Below are 18,355 nucleotides of genomic sequence, written 5' to 3' on the forward strand. Positions count from 1 at the left end.
GAGGCCTGAGACCATCTATTCGGTACAATATCTCTCCTTGAAAATGTTTGTAAAATTATCCACACATCATTGGTGATACTGTCTCTTTCTTCAACTGGGTGTTCATGATTGTTTCTTTTGGACTATTTTCCAACCAATATCCATTTTCTGGGAAGTAACAGCAGGTTAAGGAGAAAGGAAATACCAGATCTGCAAGCTGAGAGTAAAGTGGTTTCTCCCCACCCCCCAAATGGTCACCAAATATACTCTCAAGGAGCTGAACTGTTAGTTCCATGTATAGCACTAAATGAAAAACACGGGTCACGGATATATCTGTGAAGATTCTCAGTCATTCAGGTGGGGCTATCTGGAAGTTGAGTCATGGCAACTGGACTTCTTTCCAATTAGGTTGAAACATTTCACTACTCATCCAAGTAGCTACTTCAGTCAGAAGAGTTGGAAGGAGACCCCCTGATATATTCTTCACACTGGTTTCACTTCCCTCTGGTATGAGTAGGCTCATTAGCTAGACAAAGAAGTGGGAGTGAGTGAAAATCCCACCTCTGCAGTCTTTCTCCACCCATTGTCATGGGTTGTTCGTATATTTTTGGTTTCTTAAAAATAGTAGTCAAGGGTTATGTTTTAAATTAAATATATGCAAGTACAATGATGCATTTAGCATTGTTTAATCTGACGTGCTGTTAACCAGTAAAGAGAACTATCCTTTGCAAAAACATGCTGCACAACACCACTATAAAAGGAGTTTTGTTTATAGTACAGTGGACCCTCGACTTACAGACGGCTCGACTTACAGACTTTTTGAGTTACAGACTTCTCTGGCTGCAAAATTTAGATTCGACTTGCAGCCAGAGAATCGACTTACAGACCAGAAAAAAACCAAAATGGAATAAAAATAGAATAAAAACCACTGGTTATGGGATTAATCGGTTTTCAGTGCATTGTAGGTCAATGGAGATTCGACTTACAGACTTTTCGACTTGCAGCCACCATTCCAATATGGATTAATTCCTTAAGTAGAGGGTCCACTGTATTTACATGTTACACAATTGAAAATTATCTCCGGCTTTGCCACTAGAAAAAAAAATGTCACTTTTGGAATTAGGTATTGGGGAGAATAGTTCTTTGATCATGGGGCAATACCTTAACCATTCAACCTACTCGGTCTTGAAAGGTTAAGACTGGGAAAGTTACATTTTTGGACTACAAAACTCAGAATCCACTGGCCACTGTGTTTTCGTATTTTTAAAATTGTTTAAAAACAAAAACAAAACAAATCTACATATACACTTACTGGGCTCCCAGGAGCAATGGAGACCCATCCTCTTGTTTTATTTATTGATTTTTTTATTTTAATAAAAGCATAATAAAGTGAAATAAAAAGTTTAAAAAGTTGTGTGACAGATTTGAAATACTTTATAAAAACCAGTAAAAAAATAGAAGGCGTGGATTTCTCTCAGCTTGAGAAATGCAAAGGGTGGAGAAAATGGATTTGCAGACAGACAGACAGACAGACAGACAGACAGACAGACAGACAGACAGACAGACAGACAGACAGACAGACAGACAAAGCCATTCCACCCTTTGCAATTTCTCAAGCTGAGAGAAATCCGCTTGTGTGTGTGTGTATGTTCCAGCTCCCACAAACATAGGGGATAACTCTGCATATGCTCCTGGACCTGGAAACCCACTCTGCACATGCCCCAGGGTTGGGGGGGTCAGGGCAGAAGGGGGAGATAAAAGTGCCTCCTGTTCCCCGGCTTTAGCCCGACCCCTATTTCCCTGGCTTTGAACCACCACCACCCCAAACCCCAGAACAGCCTCCCCTCCAGCAGGCAAGCAAGTGCACTCACTTCACTCCTGTCCAGGTTTCCATCCATCTCTCTCGCACCTTCCTGCCTTATTCAACTCCAGGCAGAAGCAGCCATCCACAAGCCAGGGATTGATTACCCAGGGCTGCAGCCCTAAACAATCAAGCCAGCTTATCTCCGATCTATGAAAGAACGAGAGGATTTACAAGTGCCTCAACCAAGGAAGTAACAGGGAGCGGTTGGGCTGCAGGGGGTGGGGGAGAGGGAGGGGTGGGGTGGAGATACAAAAGCCGGACATTTTAAAGTTTTTCAGTCTTGCTTGCCGGACGGAGGACATGATCCTGAAAAGTAGGACATGTCCTCCTTTTGCCGGACGTCTGGCAACCCTATTCCAAGGTGTATCACCAGAACTGGCCACTACAGTCAACCCTCGACTTACCAACGGCCCTACGTACGAGCATTTCGACTTAACGAACTGCTCTGATAGGAAAATATGGACCTGATTTGCGAACTTGGATTCAAGTTACAAATGGGAAAAAAGTGCAGGGAAGGCAGGGAAAGCGGGAAATTTGAACTTTCAGTTAGCGAAGAGGCTTCTTGTCTGCTTTCTCACTCGTCCAATCAGTTAGAGAGTGGGAAGAGAGACCTGGGACTGCCTGGCATTGTCATTTTTAAATGTAAAATTTAGTTTAAAAGGTGCTTTGTTTGGGTTAAATGGTGCTTGGGTAAAAGGGAGCTCGGTTTGCGTTATAAAACCTGCTTGGGTAAAAACTTGCTTGGTTGCTTTAAAGGCTGCTTGTTTTGATTTAAAAGGTGCTTGGTTGAAAAGGTGCCCGTTTTGGTGTAAAAGGTGCTTGATTAAAAAAGTCTTCTTTTTAAACAGTGTTCATTCCTTCCCTCCGTGGTTTCCTGCCTTTTTTTTTAACCTACGCCATCTTAGGTTAAAAAAGAAAAAAAATCTGCTCCTAGTGGTAGGAACAGATTTACCAGCTTTGCATTAGTTCTTATGGGAACTAATGCTTCGACTTCCAAACCGCCCCTCGACCTAAGAACCAAAAACAGCCAGAACAGATTAATGGGTTTTCAATGCATTCCTATGGGAAATGCTAATTCGAGTTACAAACTCTTCGACTTACAAACTTCCTTCCGGAACTGATTAAGTTCGTAAGTCGAGGGTTGACTGCATAGGGAACCAGAGACTATGCTATATATAGGTTTTATATTGGCGCTTTCCTGCACCCATGGTGTGTGTGTGCTTTGGAACCAACCCCCTGCGGATACCATGGTCCTACTGTAATTCTCAGTAACAAATGAATTTTATATTCTATTATCTATCTATTAGCTGTTCAACCCAGTCTTGCTTCATGCAACACAAAACATTACAGCACCTGCTATAGTCTATGCTGAATGTCTACGGTTTTCCTTTTGCCTTGCATGTTAAAGATATGGATTCACTATCGGCCCTCTGAACTCTCGTTCCCATTTGCTTTCCCTTTTTAAACCCACCTTTCCTGACAAAGTTCTGGAAAACTCAGAAGCCTGCATGCTATTTAATTACCTTTGAGTTGAGTAGGTAAAAAGTATTGTCCTAGTACAGTAATCTGCAATTTCATTTCTAAGTAACTGTAATGGTTAAAACAACTACAAGAAGCCTATATATTCTACTCAATCTTTTCTATGCTCTGAAAAATTATTAGACAAATTATTTATTCATTAATTCCTTAGTTTCCTGGAAGGTGAGAATATGTTGTCCCACAGATTCTGGTGGTATAAATCTCTTGCTTTGACCTCCTACTTACTTTTTTTCAGTGTGAATTTTAGAAAGATGTTAGATTTTTCGTGAACTTTTCAGTCACAGGCCAAATCTCTGAAAGAAATAAAGGAACAGTTCTCTTTAATGGTAGATGCCAGATACCTGTGAAACTTGAGGCCCTGTAGAAGGAAGGCACTATCTCTCCGTATTGAGGGCAAGAGATGTGTATCTGTGGCCCTGCTGGTATGCACTGGGAACCCTCCAGCTATTATTTCTCCCGGAGGCCATGCAAATCAGCTTTATGGCATTGATGCCTCCAGTGCTGCAGCTTGGTTGCTGTTGGGTCACGTTCACCAGCTCGGCAAGATGTTTGAAGACTGGGCCTTTGGCATTTCTCACCCCAATAATGAGGATGAGGAAGGTATTGATGTTTGGGTCCCTTGTCTTTAAAGACCCTCCGTTCAACCAGCTCCTGGTCCAGGAAACTTCCTTTATAACAATCCCATTTCCCAAGGGACTCTGGTTGTTCTCCATTGACCTCCTCATTCTGTAACAACTTCCCCAACTTCTCTTATGTGTCTCCCCAAGTTCCTTCCCCCTCCACTATCTGGTGCAGTGCCACCTCTAATTCCTTCTAAATACACTTTCTTGTCATCTCCTCCAGTGTCACTTTTATATCTCCCAGACCTCAACTGCCTTGGTCCCCTTGCCCCCTCCTTTAGAGGGCACTCAGTTGAGGCAGGGCCAGTTGCAGTCCCTGGAGTTTTGGTGGGAAGGGTCTCTGTTTGCGTTGTATCTTCCTGCAGGACGCATGCCAACACTTGGGCCTCATCCATTATTTCATGTGGAAAAACTTCAGGCTGAGTTGCAATATTCTGCAACCAAGGTCTACTTTGCAATCTCCCCCAGTAACGCAGGCACAGCATGATCCTGGGGCCTTGGGCTGCGGCTAGACAGCCCACCAGAGGCATCTCTGCCGACCTCACAAACACCACCCAACTATTTTGGAGTACAACTCCCATTCTCCAGTTTGCACTACCAACGGAGATGCTGACTGGGTATGGTTAGAGTTCTAGTCTAGCAGAACTGGAAAACACTGGTGGATAAACTTGCTATGGGCCTTTCAGCGAAAATAACTGGAAATGAAAAATAAGAAATGTCAATGAATAGATTGGGTAACTGTACGGTCCAATCACAAAGTGGAACTGGAACTACAGTTGATGCTCTATTCCTGCTGCAGAAGCAAGGAGTACCTTGCTGCCTTTCTGACCAGTGTGATCTCTAAAGGTTTGCATGGCAGGGACCCCATGCTCTCCGCTGGCCTCCACAGGCATTTTGCCTACTGCTATTTGAATACAGTGGTGCCTCGCTTAACCAGCGCACCGTTTAATGATGAATCCGCATAGCGATGAGGTTTTTGCAATCGCAAAAGCGATCATATAACGATGTTTTCAATGGGTAAACATCGCTTTGCGATGATCAGTAAGCATTTCGCTTACTGATTATCGCATAATGATGTTTTTAAAACAGCTGATTGGCGGTTCCAAAATGGCCGCCGGAAAAATGGCCGCCCGCAGTGTTTTCGCGCCCTTTCCTCGTTTACCGGGCAGTGAAAATGGCAGCTGGATGGAGGATTTCCGCATAGCGGTGTGTTTTCCCCATAGGAACGCATTAAACGTGTTTTAATGCATTCCTATGGGTTTCCCCCCCCCGCATAGCAACGAATCCGGATAGTGACAATTTTTTTTGGCACGGATTATCGTCACTATGTGGGGCACCACTGTACTGTCCCTTCAGTTGCCTTCAAGCAGTTCTAATGTTCTTACTATGCTGCCCAACATTCTTCTGATGTCATCTACTTAGGAGAGCCCCTTCCATGTTGCAGTGCCATGGAACTTCTTACTGTGTGTCCCAAAGAGGCACAGAAATTTATTTTCCTTCTCCCACTACACAGAGGCAGTCATTCCATGCGAATTAGTCCATACAGCTAACATGGAATAACTTGGGGCTAATAGAGAGTGGACAGCCACATGATGGTGCAGCTACTGACTTTGGACTTTGGGAATCATGGTGGAAAACATAAAAATTGTACAGGGATGATTAACATTTGAATGGTGAAATCCTTCCTCATCAATCTCTTGCCATGAACCTCTGTATTAATCATTGAATATGTCTAGCAACTGAATAACAGCATTTAGAACTTAATAACCAACTTAGAACAGTCACCTTGTTTTGCTTTCACATATTGTACAATCTTCGTTTGTAAGTAAAAAAATGCTCAAAAACAGTATGCTGACCAGCAGTGGTGGAAAAGGTAAGACATGAATGCAAATTATGTGTGTTAATTTGAAGAATGACTCTATAGGGGGTCAAGCCTGTAGCTGTCTTTTGGACAATTTGTATTGTCTAAAATAACTAGAAAAGCTTCCCAGAGCTTCAAACTACAGGTTTTACAAGAGGCACTAGAAAACTGTACTAAAAAACCATGTATTTTTCACTGAACTATGGATTTCCATTTAAAGAAACAACTGGAATGAAAGGATGTAAAATTTTACTTCCCTTGTTCTTGCTGGTGAGAATAAAAAATGTCAAAAGTTTTCTTACTACTCAGTGAAAAGTTGGGGGGGCATTTTTCCCATGTTGCTTTTCTGCAAACAAAAAGCTACAGAAGTATTTTTGCACAAAAGTTGCACATTTTGCATAAAATACCTTCAGTTTCTGACAAATTACAACATCGGTCCCCCCCCCCCCCCGCACCCTTTTAACTAATGCTGCTCCTGGTGGAAAAAAAGACCTGTTGCTTTCATTTTTGTGCAGAAGTGAAATACTCATTGTATGCGGCAGTTTTTTTAGGATCACCCTTTACCATCAAGGACAAGAAAATCTACCAGCATTTGTAACACCTTTACTAGGAAGGGGCCTGAAGCAAATGGTGCTTGTTCCCAACAAAATAAAATCAAAACAAAAGTATCGTGGCACCTTTAACACTGACAGATTACTTTCTGTGTGAGCTTTTCATGGATTTCAATCAAATTCCACGCATGAGTCCATTATTTAGGCCCCAGTTTTATATAGTGTACATGGTCGTGAGGTGGGGACCAAATGAAACGGGAAGCAGAGTGACAATTACATTCTGGATAGGCATCCTTCAGTCTCGAGAGACTATGGTAATGTGCTCTGTATGGAGAACTTGGAACAGCGTCTAGTGTGGCTGAGAAGGCCAATTCGAGAGTAACAGTCCCTTCCACAATGAAGACAAATCCAATCTGTCCCCTGTCTGGCTCCCTGCTTTTGCTGCTTTTGTGACTTCCTCTTTGCCTCGGCCTGCTGGGCAAGGGTCTCTTCGAATTGGGAGAGGCCGTGATGCAGTGCCTGTCTCCAGGCTGAACGCTCAGATGTCAGGTTTTCCCATCTGTTGAGGTCTATTCCTAAGGCCTTCAGATCTCGCTTGCAGATGTCCTTGTATCGCAGCTGTGGTCTCCCTCTGGGGCACTTTCCCTGCACTAATTCTCCATGCAGGAGATCCTTTGGAATCCGACCATCAGCCATTCTCACGACGTGCCCCAGCCAATGTAGACGTCGCTGCTTCAGTAACATTGTTAATGAACTTTCAAAGTGATAATGGCAATATTGGCACAGGTAATGAACATTGATAGTATTTATTACATAAGCATTCTGGTGGAAGGTAGAACAACCAGCTTGTCAGCTGATACAAGAAGAAGACTGCTGCCTTTGAAATTTAAATGAAAATGACACAGATTTCAGGAAGTTGTGTTAAGGCTAAAGTAACGTGAAAGAAAAGCTTTTGCCAGTAGCTATAGCCAAGACTGAGAAAACCAGTTAATTAAGATTCAGTATACAAGCCCAAATCTTCTTGCCTACTTACACCAAAATTACATATTTTTGAGGCCAACTGCCTTAAATTAGGACATCACCACAGACACTATCATAATGGTTTGCGTGGCTCACTGTGCAACGGATGTCTGCGATGATTTCTTACCTTGGGACAGTTTGGTGCTGCCAGTTATGCTGTTTGCATAATGTTGCTACACAAGAGAGTTTTCAGCCTTGCATCAACAGCCCTGTTTTTTATTTAATCCTCTGGGTGCACACTGAAATGTATGTATCTAACCCATTTCAGCTGTCTCCCTCTCAAATTTTTCTTTTCTTCACAATAACCACTTCCACATCAATGACTGGTGTCAAGATGTGAATTTTTGTGTGTATAGTTAAAATAATTAAGAGATGTGTGTGGAAAAAGCATCCCTGAAAAATGAAAGTGCTTTTAAAAATGAGGCCTGAATAATAATTTCCTTACGTCACTGCAAAACAATCTGACAGTTCTCTAGTATCATACAAGGTAATTGCAATGTGTTAATAAGACTGGAGGTGGCATTTACAGGTTCTATAACTTGCACTCTCTGTAACTACAGCACCTTGATGTTACAGTACCTTGCAGTTCCACAGCCTTTATTTTACAGGCCTTTATTTCTCCAGGCTTTGCAAAATTTTAGTCAAAACAATGATGTTAGTGTCACAGTGGCAGCCTGCCAAATTTTGAGTTATAAACCCTTGTAGTAACAGGAAGTGCAGGGACAATAGAAATTGCTATTTAAAAATTTTTCTCAGTGCATCAGGCCTTGGATCTCCAGGCCCTGCAGAAAGGGTAATTTCTGATTAAGATGGGACTAAGGGTATAAATAACAGCCAGAAAAGATAGCCAGAGGAAGGAGCAAAAGATGCCAGGAAAGCACAGTTAGAAGGGGGAAAATTCTCTTGAAGAAGTAAGATTTTTTAATTATATACTCATGTGATTTTTATAATTGCTATGCTCTAGTCTTTTATTTATTTATTTATTTATTTATTTATTTATTTATTTATTTATTTATTTATTTATTTTACATGTTGCTCACACTACCCAAAGGTGTCTGGGCAGCTTACAACAATTTGAATACAATAAAAGATAATACAATTAAAAATACAGTGCTCTAAAAATTGGCATCAGGACCCACAGTTGATATTATTTCAATTAAAAACCTTCTGGAACAGGAAGGTTTTGACCTGGCCACACTATTACATAGTATGTTACAATATTTACATAGATGTAACTTGATTGAGAGCTAATTAGAAAGTATGCCCTTTTAATACTTATTATTGTTATTAAGTATTTGTAACACTTTATTCACAGTCTTATTATTTCACTCTTAAGCACCGTATTAATTTTTATTGGAGTATTACACTGTTAATATTAGTTACATATATTTTTCATTTACTTCATTATGTTTTCATAGTTCTATTCCTAAATCATTGTATTCAGTTTTTACAGTTGAGTTCCTTGGATATTCAATATAAAATTCAATAGATAAAAATATAACACATTTAGATCTGTTTGCACATGCCTGTTCAACAAAAGGAAAAGGTCATATTTTCTTGGTTATTCAGTTTATCTGTCTTGCATGGGGCAAAAAAGTTAAAGAATATTCAGAAGGAGGGGTAAATTGTACAATATGCTAAATATTTCTCTGGGTCATATTGGACTGAATTCTTTTGGGACAAATGCCCATTATGATGAACACGGGTTTGTGATTTTTACCTAGCAGTTTATAAATTTCTGTAGGACCCTTAGGGAGAGGTTTGTTTATTTATTTATTTATTTATTTATTTATTTATTTATTTATTTATTTATTTATTTATTTATTTATTTATTTGATTTTTACCCCGCCCCTCTAGACAACGTCTACTTGGGGCGGCTTACATCAGTTAAAACAAGTTAAAAAAACATATAAAATGCATTTATACTAATTAGTTCTAAATAAAAGGTTTCCAAGATGGTGGTATACAAAAAAAAAAAGATAGAGAAAGAGAAAAGGAAAATGACTTAATTGACTGGGGGGTAGGCCTGTTTAAACAACCAAGTTTTTAATTGGCTTTTGAAAACCCCCAGCGAGGGTGCCAGCCGGATTTCAGTGGGGAGTGTGTTCCACAGCCGAGGGGCAACCGCCGAGAAGGACCAGTTTCTTGTTTTCTCCTTCCGGGCCTCCCTCGGCGTCAGTCCCCTCAGCCGCCCCTGCTGGCTATGTCGGGTGACTCGGGTAGATCTGGGTGGGAGGAGGCGATCTGCCAAATATTGAGGTCCCAAACCGTTTAGGGCTTTATATGTAATCATTAATACTTTGAAGTCAATGCGGAAACGAATAGGTAACCAGTGCAGCGAAACCAAAGTGGGGGAGATATGTTGGTGTTTTCTCTATCCACTAATAAGCCTGGCTGCTGCATTCTGGACCATCTGGAGTTTCCGCATGAGCCTCAAAGGCAGCCCCACGTAGACTGCGTTACAATGGTCTAGTCTCGAGATTACGAGCGCGTGGACTAGAGTAGTGAGGGCCCCCCGATCAAGATATGGCCGCAGCTGGGCAATCCGCCATAGATGAAAATAGGCAGAACGGACCACGGACGCCACCTGGGTTTCCATGGTTAGCACCGGGTCCAGATGTATCCCCAAGCTGCGGACCTCACTCTTTGTGGCAAGGGTCGTCCCTCCAAAAGAAAGGGAGTCACCTATGCCACTGACGGGAGGGCCACCCACCCTCAAGACCTCAGTCTTGTCCGGGTTCAGCCTCAATCCATTTGACTGCATCCATTCCAGTACGGTGTCCAGGCAGCGCTGGAGGGACTGGACGGCATCCACTGAAGATGGAGTAAAAGAGATGTAGAGCTGTGTGTCATCAGCATACTGGTGACACGATGCCCCACACCCTCTGATGACCCCGCCCAGCGGCCTCATGAAGATGTTAAACAGCATTGGGGAGATGATCGACCGCTGTGGAACCCCACAATTGAGACTCCACAGGGCCGAGACATTCTCCCCAATCTGCACTCTCTGGGGGCGGTCCTCCAGGAAGGAGCGGAGCCAGGCAAGTGCCAGGCCACCAACTCCCAACTCCGAGAGCCTCCCCAGGAGGATACCGTGGTCGACGGTATCAAAGGCAGCTGAGATGTCGAGGAGGACCAACAAGGACACATTGCCCCCATCGGCCTCCCTCAACAGGTCATCCAGCAGTGCGACCAGTGCCGTCTCTGTACCATAGCGCGGCCTAAAGAAATTGTCTTGTCTGTCCTTTCTGGAATGCAGAGATGCAGCACGGCTGGCAGAAGATGGCATAGATCACATAGGTGGCCATTATCCAAGGGTGAAATATAGGAGATATTCTTCTGCTCAGACTGCAGGATGTCCCTCATTACACCCCATAACTCTCTGAAATGAAGAGCATGAATTTGTCCCTCTTTATCTAAGCACTGTCCTGTATTCTCAAGTAAACTTGAAAATAAAAATGACACGGCATGACACCTTTATTTTAGGATAGCTGAGCCTTTATTTTGCAGACTGCCAGGGTTGTTTTTTTTTTTTAACATATTGATTCTTTCAGCTGATATCAGATAGGATGCAACTCTGGTTTCTTTTGCTGGTTGCTGCTGTCAAGACAGATGAAATACAAAGAGAAAACAGTTGTGCTGAAAGGTTTGCTGGAGTACCAGGGAACCCTGGATACAATGGCATACCAGGACGGGATGGACGTGATGGATCAAAGGGAGAAAAAGGAGATGCAGGTATCACATTTTAAAGTGGGTAATAAAACCATCATTCCTTGTTTAAATTACAAGGAAATAATGCTGTCATCAATAATCCTTAGGGATTAAATGGAACCTAAAGTTCATTCACTTGCCTCTGTGATGGGATCATCCTTGCAATGACAGATACCCACATTTCCTACTCTACCAATTCATTTGTGAGATCCAAATCATAATGTACCAGAAGCATTGCAAGATCAATAAAAATAGCTAGATGTGCATTCCATGGTATGGTCTTATTAAGCTACCTCATGATTTAAGTCTTAACTCTTTACGTTTTAATTTGTGAGGTAGCTTAACAAAGCTATACTTTCAATTGCACATCCAGCTATATTTTACTTTAAGCGATACCTAGTGACTTTAAGAATTCCTCAAGATTCTGAATTTTGACTCTGTATAAATAAATCTTTAAAGCCTCTAAGTTTGGTACCAGACTATCGAAAGGTCTACTTGCATCCATATAAGAATATCCAAGAGTACATCTACACTACATGTACAGTAAGACCTCTGCATCCGTGGGATCAGTATCCAGTTTCATTTATCCACGGTCTGAAAATATTAAAAATACTAAAAGAAAAAGATCCAGAAAAAACTACAGTATTTTCACATGTACTACCGTAACAGGCCACCAGACGGAGCCACAGATGGTGCTATGAGTACTTCTCAGTGAAGAATACATAGCATAGTTCTTTGAGTATCAGGGGCCATGCTCTGTGGCCCACCTGTCAGCATTGGTGAGAACAAGGACAGAGCCTTTTCTGTTTTAGCCCAGCTCTCTAAATGATGAACTAAAGATACATTGTCTTTTGCTGCTGGTAGGTGAACCAGGACATCCAGGAAAACCAGGCATAGATGGCATAAGTGGAAATAAAGGAGAACCAGGTAAGAGCAAAAACTGGTTTTGCTGAAACTATGTGGGGTTTTTATGAGTGAGCAGGGCTGTGCTATGATTGGGTGCTGAGTTGTACTATATCATATGCTTAATAAAGATACGGTACTTATAGATATAAGAGAGTATAAAGCATACCATCAGACCAATTTTTAAGAAACTGAAAATTGATGATTCAACACAATGAAGTATTCACTTCACAGCAAACTAATGAGTTACATATGAGAAGAGTGGTCTATTGACTAGATAGGCGGGATATAAATAAAATAAATAAAATAATAAATAAAATAAATAAGTTAATTTTTCCAAGGCCAATGCTGGTACGTTACTTAGAATATGGTATTAGTGTGTTCCTCCTCTGTGCCAGTCAGGACTCCACCCCAGCTCCATCAGTGCATTAGCCGCCCCGAGTAGACATGGTCTAGAGGGGCGGGGTATAAATTAAATACATAAGTAAATAAGTAAGTAAATAAATACATACATAAATAAATAAATTTGGAGTTTTCCACCACTATTTCTCACCTATTTATTTTTAACTCATTTTGTATCTATCCAACCTTTCTCCCGAAATGGAGACAGAAGTTGGTTTGTATAGCAAGATTAAAACTAGATACAAAAAATTCAAGTCGACTATCTCTCTCTCACACACACACACAAAAACCAATTTAAAAGGTCAAAGCCCCTTCCTTAGCACCCAGTCAATTGCCAAAACCGCATCTGCATAAGAATGTCTTGGCATGCTGGCAAAAGTAAAATAGAGTGGGGACCAGCCCAGCCTCCTTTAGAAAGGAGTTCAAAAGCTTGAAACAAGCCACCAAAAAAGGTTCCATTGGCTGTGTCTCTGGTATTCCAGCAGCACTGTGGAGCTTCTGCCAAAACAGAACCTCCCAAGTGCAGTATCTTTCAGTATACAGTGGTGCCTTGCTTAACGACGATAATCAGTTCCAGGAAAATCAGTTAAGCGAAAACATCATAAAGCGAAATTAAAAAAACCCATTGAAACACAACGAAACCCGTTCAATGCGTTCCAATGGGGTAAAAACTCACCGTCCAGCGAACATCCTCCATACGGCGACCATTTTCGGTGCCTGTATAGCAAAGAATCTGTCCCTAAGCACAGCGGGGAGCTATTTTGAAAACCTGACAATCAGCTGTTTTGATCATCGTAAAGCGAGAATCGGTTCCAGAAGAAGGGAACCGATCATCGCTAAGCAAAATTCCCCCATTTAGACCATGGTTTTGCGATTGTAAAAAGATAGTTGTAAAGCGGATTCGTCGTAATGCGGGGCAATTGTAAAGCGGGGCACGACTGTACATGAAACCCTAGACTTGGGAGGGGCATGTGATTTGCATCCATGTCCAAAGAACACAGGTTGAGTTCACTATGTCCCACCAGATGCACTAAACAGATTATGACCAGAGTACAACCAGCTAAGAAGTAGGAAGCTGCCTTATATTGCATCACCTTGGTTCCTTCAGGCCTGTACTTTTGATACCAATAGGGAACTCTCCAGGATTTTAGATAGTTTTTCCAGCCCTGTCTGGAAATTCTAGGGACTTCCTGCACGGCAACCATATACTCTACCATTGAACTATGACCCCTCTCCTGGTACTTTTCCATGTCTGTCCTGGAAACCTTCATCCCTTTTTTTGTCTTTTCTCCCTCTGACAAGTTGCAAGCATCAAGAAGCTCTGGAAAAAATCTTTGCCCTTCTCATGGGACTCTAAAATGAACTGCACTATCCCCAACTTACTCATCTGCTACTGACATCATGTGTGTGGACTGCGGAATGCTAACTGCCTATTTTTTTCTCTTGGCTTTATGTGTTCAATAAATCATGGAATTATCAGGGAATTAAACATAAGGTTTTGTATCCCCCCCTCCTCTTTCTTTTTAGGAGCTGATGGCAGTGTTGAAGAGAAAGGAAACAAAGGAGAAAAGGGGGAGAGAGGCTGGCCTGGGAAATTTGGACCTAAAGGAGTACCTGGACCATTGGGTGAAAAAGGTCAAAAGGGTGAGCTGGGACTACAAGGAAGAAAGGGTTTAAAAGGGGACATTGGCCCTGTTGGCCCAAAAGGCATCAAAGGTGATACTGGAGCCCAAGGGGAAATAGGGATAAGGGGTCCGATTGGACCAATGGGCCCCGTTGGTCCAAAAGGAGAAATTGGAAACCCAGGGCAGAAGGGCAGTAAAGGAAATCAAGGACAAATAGGCTGGAAGGGAGACAGGGGGGAAAAGGGAAACCTAGGCAGCGTTCCTATCATTCCCAGAAGTGCCTTCAGTGTAGGTCTTAGCACCAAGTTTCCCCCATTAAATGTTCCCATAAAGTTTGACAAAGTGATCTATAACGGCTTAAATCATTACAATCCCACCACGGGAGTGTTCACATGCCGGATAACAGGTGTCTATTATTTCACCTACCACATTACTGTGTTTGCAAAAAATGTCCGAGTCGCTCTGGTTAAAAATGGGTACAGGATGCTCCATACTGCAGACAAATATCAAGGTGCTGAAGATCAGGCCTCAGGAGCAACCATCCTGGAGCTTCAGGAACGTGATCAGATATGGCTGGAGACCTATGGAGGGGAGACTTCTAATGGGTTATATGCAGACCCAGATGATGACACAGTCTTCACTGGCTTCCTTATATTTAGTACCTCAGAGACACTAGCACCTATACCACTCTTCAGAACATGAGATTTATTTTTAAAATATGATGACTGTTGCATAGACCACTGCTTAATCTTTGTATCAAGCTTGGTATGTAAACAAAATTCACAAAAGACATAGTTACAACTCCCTGACAATCATATATAGCTTGAAGGTAAAATGTATTTTGTTTGTGTTGTTTCTAGTGTGTGCTTTGTGAACAAATCTGAAATCTATGGTAATGTCCATCACAATTTATATGAAATCTCTATTTGTAATATCTTATATAAAACTCAGAATTTCAAAGGTGTGTATAGGGGTTTTATCTTCTAGGATTAATAAGTGGTTGTCTTTCTGTTTAATTTGAACCCTGGATTAAAGCACAAATGCACTTATGTATCCGTGTCTGGTTATGACTAAGAGCCAAACTATACAAGACTCTTAACTCTGCATTTAGAAGTGCTTCCCTCTTGAGCGGCAAAATATTTCTATCTTAGTATGAGCTTTTCTTAGTTCAGCAATTTGCAAACTGGTGCGTTCTGTTTTATTATTGCTCTCTGGACCATAAACATGGGTTTTATTTGCTACAGTGGTGCCTCGCTTAATGACGATAATCCATTCCAGGAAAATCGGTTAAGCGAAAACATTGTAAAGCGAAATAAAAAACCCCATTGAAACGCACTGAAACCCGTTCAATGCGTTCCAATGGGGTAAAAACTCACCGTCCAGCGATCCTCCATACGGCGGCCATTTTCCCTGCCTGTATAGCGAGGAATCCGTCCCTAAACACAGTGGGGAGCCATTTTAATTACCCGGTGGCCATTTTGAAACCGTCGATCAGCTGTTAGAAAAACATCGTTTTGCGAATAATTGGTTCCCGAAGCAGGGAACCGATCATCGCAAAGCGAAATTCCATTTAGACCATCGTTTTGCGATCGCAAAAAAGATTGTCATAAAGCAAATTCGTCGTAATGCGGGGCAATCGTAAAATGAGGCACCACTGTAGTTTGATTTCACAAGCGCACATCTCTGAGTGAATCGCATCAGTGGTGGATTAAAGTGCCATCGCTTGTAAATGCAAGCTGACTGTTCCTGTGGTTTGACCTTGCATCTAGCAAAATTTATTTTCCTAATTTCAAATGAAGACCTGGCAACTTGGGCTGATGTTGTTCTCCATCTCACCCACTATGTGACTCCAAGGACAAATTATTACTCTCAGATTTTGTATCAGTCACCTTTGACACACATAGTGACCCTATGAACGAGTGATCTCCCAAATGTCCTATTGTTAACAGGCTCAGCTCTTACAAGCTCAAGGCTATGATTCCTTTCTGGAGTCAATCCACCTCATATTTTGTTTTCCTCTCTTCCTGCTGCTTCAACTTTTCCTAGCAAATAAAAGTGTACCAATATCTTATATCTACTTTTCTGTGGATCCTTTCCTTCTACACATCCCTTTAAAGATTACTCAGGGCTACCACAGTTGTTTTCAGGTACAAAGGCCTGTGCCTTGAGTGATAATGAAATCAAGCATACAACAACTTTTAGGATAGAAGCCACATGTCACAATGTGAGTTTTTCTCTTTCCAAAAATTGGGGTGAAAATACCCTCTAGGTTTCACAACTCCATTATGGAAAAATATATGTCAGGACTGAATTTGAAAAAAAATGATAAGTAGTTTCACTCACATTGGTAAAAGCACAAGTTAAGAAACAGATACAAAAATGAAAACAGTTTTAACAGGTGCAAAGCAAATCATTTCAAAATAAATACTGGTTGAATCCTGTGGCACAGCTTTGAGCTGTACAAGGCTAATGATGTCATGAGCTGTGGACTTCCATCACTAATTAAGTTTCAGACTCTAGGAGGTTCAGGGCCCTGGCAGCAGGGTTTTTCAGACATTAAAGACTTCAACCTTATCCTGAGGTCCCCAAAGGCTTCCCTATGATGAAAAGGATCTCTTGGGAACTTTGAAAGCTGGAATCAGAAACTTTTAATTAGTGATAAAAGGTCATGGCTGATGACATCATCAGCCTCACCTGGCATAAAGTTGTGCAACAGGCTTAGATACAGAATACAGTACAGTACTCAAAACTGCTTTCCCATTTCCTTCTTCTTGGGGGGTGCTCAGGGACTCTGCGTCTTAGGGTCATCCTAACTCAGGATCGACCTGAAGACATTAACACACACGTATGGTTAGAGGGGAGCCAGTGTGGTGTGTAACTGATAAAAGTGTTGGAATAGAATTGGTGAGATCTTGGTTTGAATTTCTGCTCATGCATAGATATCCACTAGGAGATGGAAGTGGTAAAAATCTCACAGATCCCAAAACTCTGTTAGGGCTGCTGCACGTCGAAAGTGACTTGACGACACATAACACTGTTACAGACACCAAGAAATTAGAAATCCTGTCTGATCTATTTCAAATCGCCACCTTGCTCCAGGTAATGAAGTCACAGCACAACGATTGATGTCCCAGTCTCTCCCCCCGCCCCCAGTGCGGTACTTATACCTCAGGCTCCCTTCTACCTTTTCATTCCCACCAACACACACATTTCCACGACACACACACACACACAAACCTCTGTTACAGCCGGCCCTAACACGTCGCTCTGTACCCCTACTTATTACCGTCACCTACCTACACAGGCACACGCGTACACACATTTCTTATTGCCTAGAACAGCGACAAAAAAGAGAGGCGCGCGCACACACACACAATATATATACACAGTGTATCCGAGCAAACACAAAAACCCTTGTCACACCGGAGAGACTCCCTCTCTCTCCGAGGCAAGCCGTTTAGCACCCAAGCCCATACGGCGATGTTGAGGTAAAAAGATGGACGAAAGGCGGGGAAGAGGTGCCTTCGTCGCGGCCTAGTCGCGTCAGAAGCCGTCGCCGGAACAAGCGAGGCCGCGGCGGGCTGGTTGCCTGTGTTTGTGTGCGAGAGTGTTTGTGTGTCGTTTCCCCCTCCGACGCGTGCCTGGAGAGGCCGGGCGGGCAAGCAGGCGCCGCTATGCTGGCTGGCTGGCGGCGGGTGGCGCGGACTACCGTGAGCGGCTTGAGGCGAGCGGGACTGGGCCGGGTCGGCGGCTGCACGCCCGCTGCCAAGCGATGGGTCAGCACCAGCTGGTCCCCGGTGGGGGCTGCTTTCAACGTGCAGCCGCGGCACCAGCAGCCGCGCCGGCGGGAAGGGGAGAGAAAAACGGTGAGAGGCAGCCTCCGTTTACCCGTCACCCCGGAGCTCGGCGGCGCTTCGAGCGTAATCTTCCCTTTCACGTCCAGAATCTTTTTCCCGGGGGGGGGGGGAGATTCGAACCCAGGAGCACTGGATGCAAAAGCTGAATAATGGAACAAGCGCAGATTTCCCCCCCTTAACATTTCTTTTATGTTTAGTCCTGCTCTCCTTTCAAAGGAATAAAGAAATGCGTGATGTTTTTGCCACCACCATTCTTAATTTCACGACAGCCCTGTGAAGTAGATTCAGCCCAAAGACGGCTTGAGCAAGGTTGAGCAAGGGTTTAAACCAAAACCGTGCCGGTACCACTTGCAGAAGGAAAGTGGTGAAACCATGTTCCCATGTGGACTTCCCATGGGTGTCTTGGCTGGACATTGTTGGAAC

The 18,355-nt window shown here is 42.7% G+C and overlaps 2 protein-coding genes across 2 annotated transcripts in view; both read left to right on the forward strand.

Annotated features, from left to right (window-relative positions):
• The first annotated feature begins 5,767 nt into the window (after positions 1–5,767).
• Positions 5,768–16,146, forward strand: LOC110088641 (uncharacterized). Its single transcript, XM_020811057.3, has 4 exons — positions 5,768–5,875; positions 10,989–11,169; positions 12,010–12,072; positions 13,978–16,146. Exons 2-4 carry the CDS (start codon positions 11,004–11,006, stop codon positions 14,775–14,777), a joined length of 1,029 nt encoding a protein of 342 aa, XP_020666716.1. The 5' UTR covers positions 5,768–5,875; positions 10,989–11,003; the 3' UTR covers positions 14,778–16,146.
• A 1,472-nt stretch (positions 16,147–17,618) lies between these two features.
• MIPEP (mitochondrial intermediate peptidase) overlaps positions 17,619–18,355 on the forward strand; it is a 67,889-nt gene continuing 67,152 nt past the window's right edge. The window contains exon 1 of the mRNA XM_020811088.3: positions 17,619–17,941. Coding sequence (XP_020666747.3) covers positions 17,750–17,941 — 192 coding nt within the window. The 5' untranslated portion in view covers positions 17,619–17,749. The remainder of the gene's footprint in view (positions 17,942–18,355) is intronic.

This window comes from Pogona vitticeps, chromosome 3 (genome assembly GCF_051106095.1).
Source record: "Pogona vitticeps strain Pit_001003342236 chromosome 3, PviZW2.1, whole genome shotgun sequence".
NCBI classification, from domain to species: Eukaryota; Metazoa; Chordata; class Lepidosauria; order Squamata; family Agamidae; genus Pogona; species Pogona vitticeps.

Coding starts and splice junctions, on each gene's coding strand:
- LOC110088641 (XM_020811057.3), top strand. CDS start 11,004: ATGCAACTCTGGTTTCTTTTGCTGGTTGCTGCTGTCAAGACAGATGAA. Junction 11,170..12,009: donor GGGAGAAAAAGGAGATGCAG/GTATCACATTTT, acceptor TGCTGCTGGTAG/GTGAACCAGGACATCCAGGA. Junction 12,073..13,977: donor TGGAAATAAAGGAGAACCAG/GTAAGAGCAAAA, acceptor CTTTCTTTTTAG/GAGCTGATGGCAGTGTTGAA.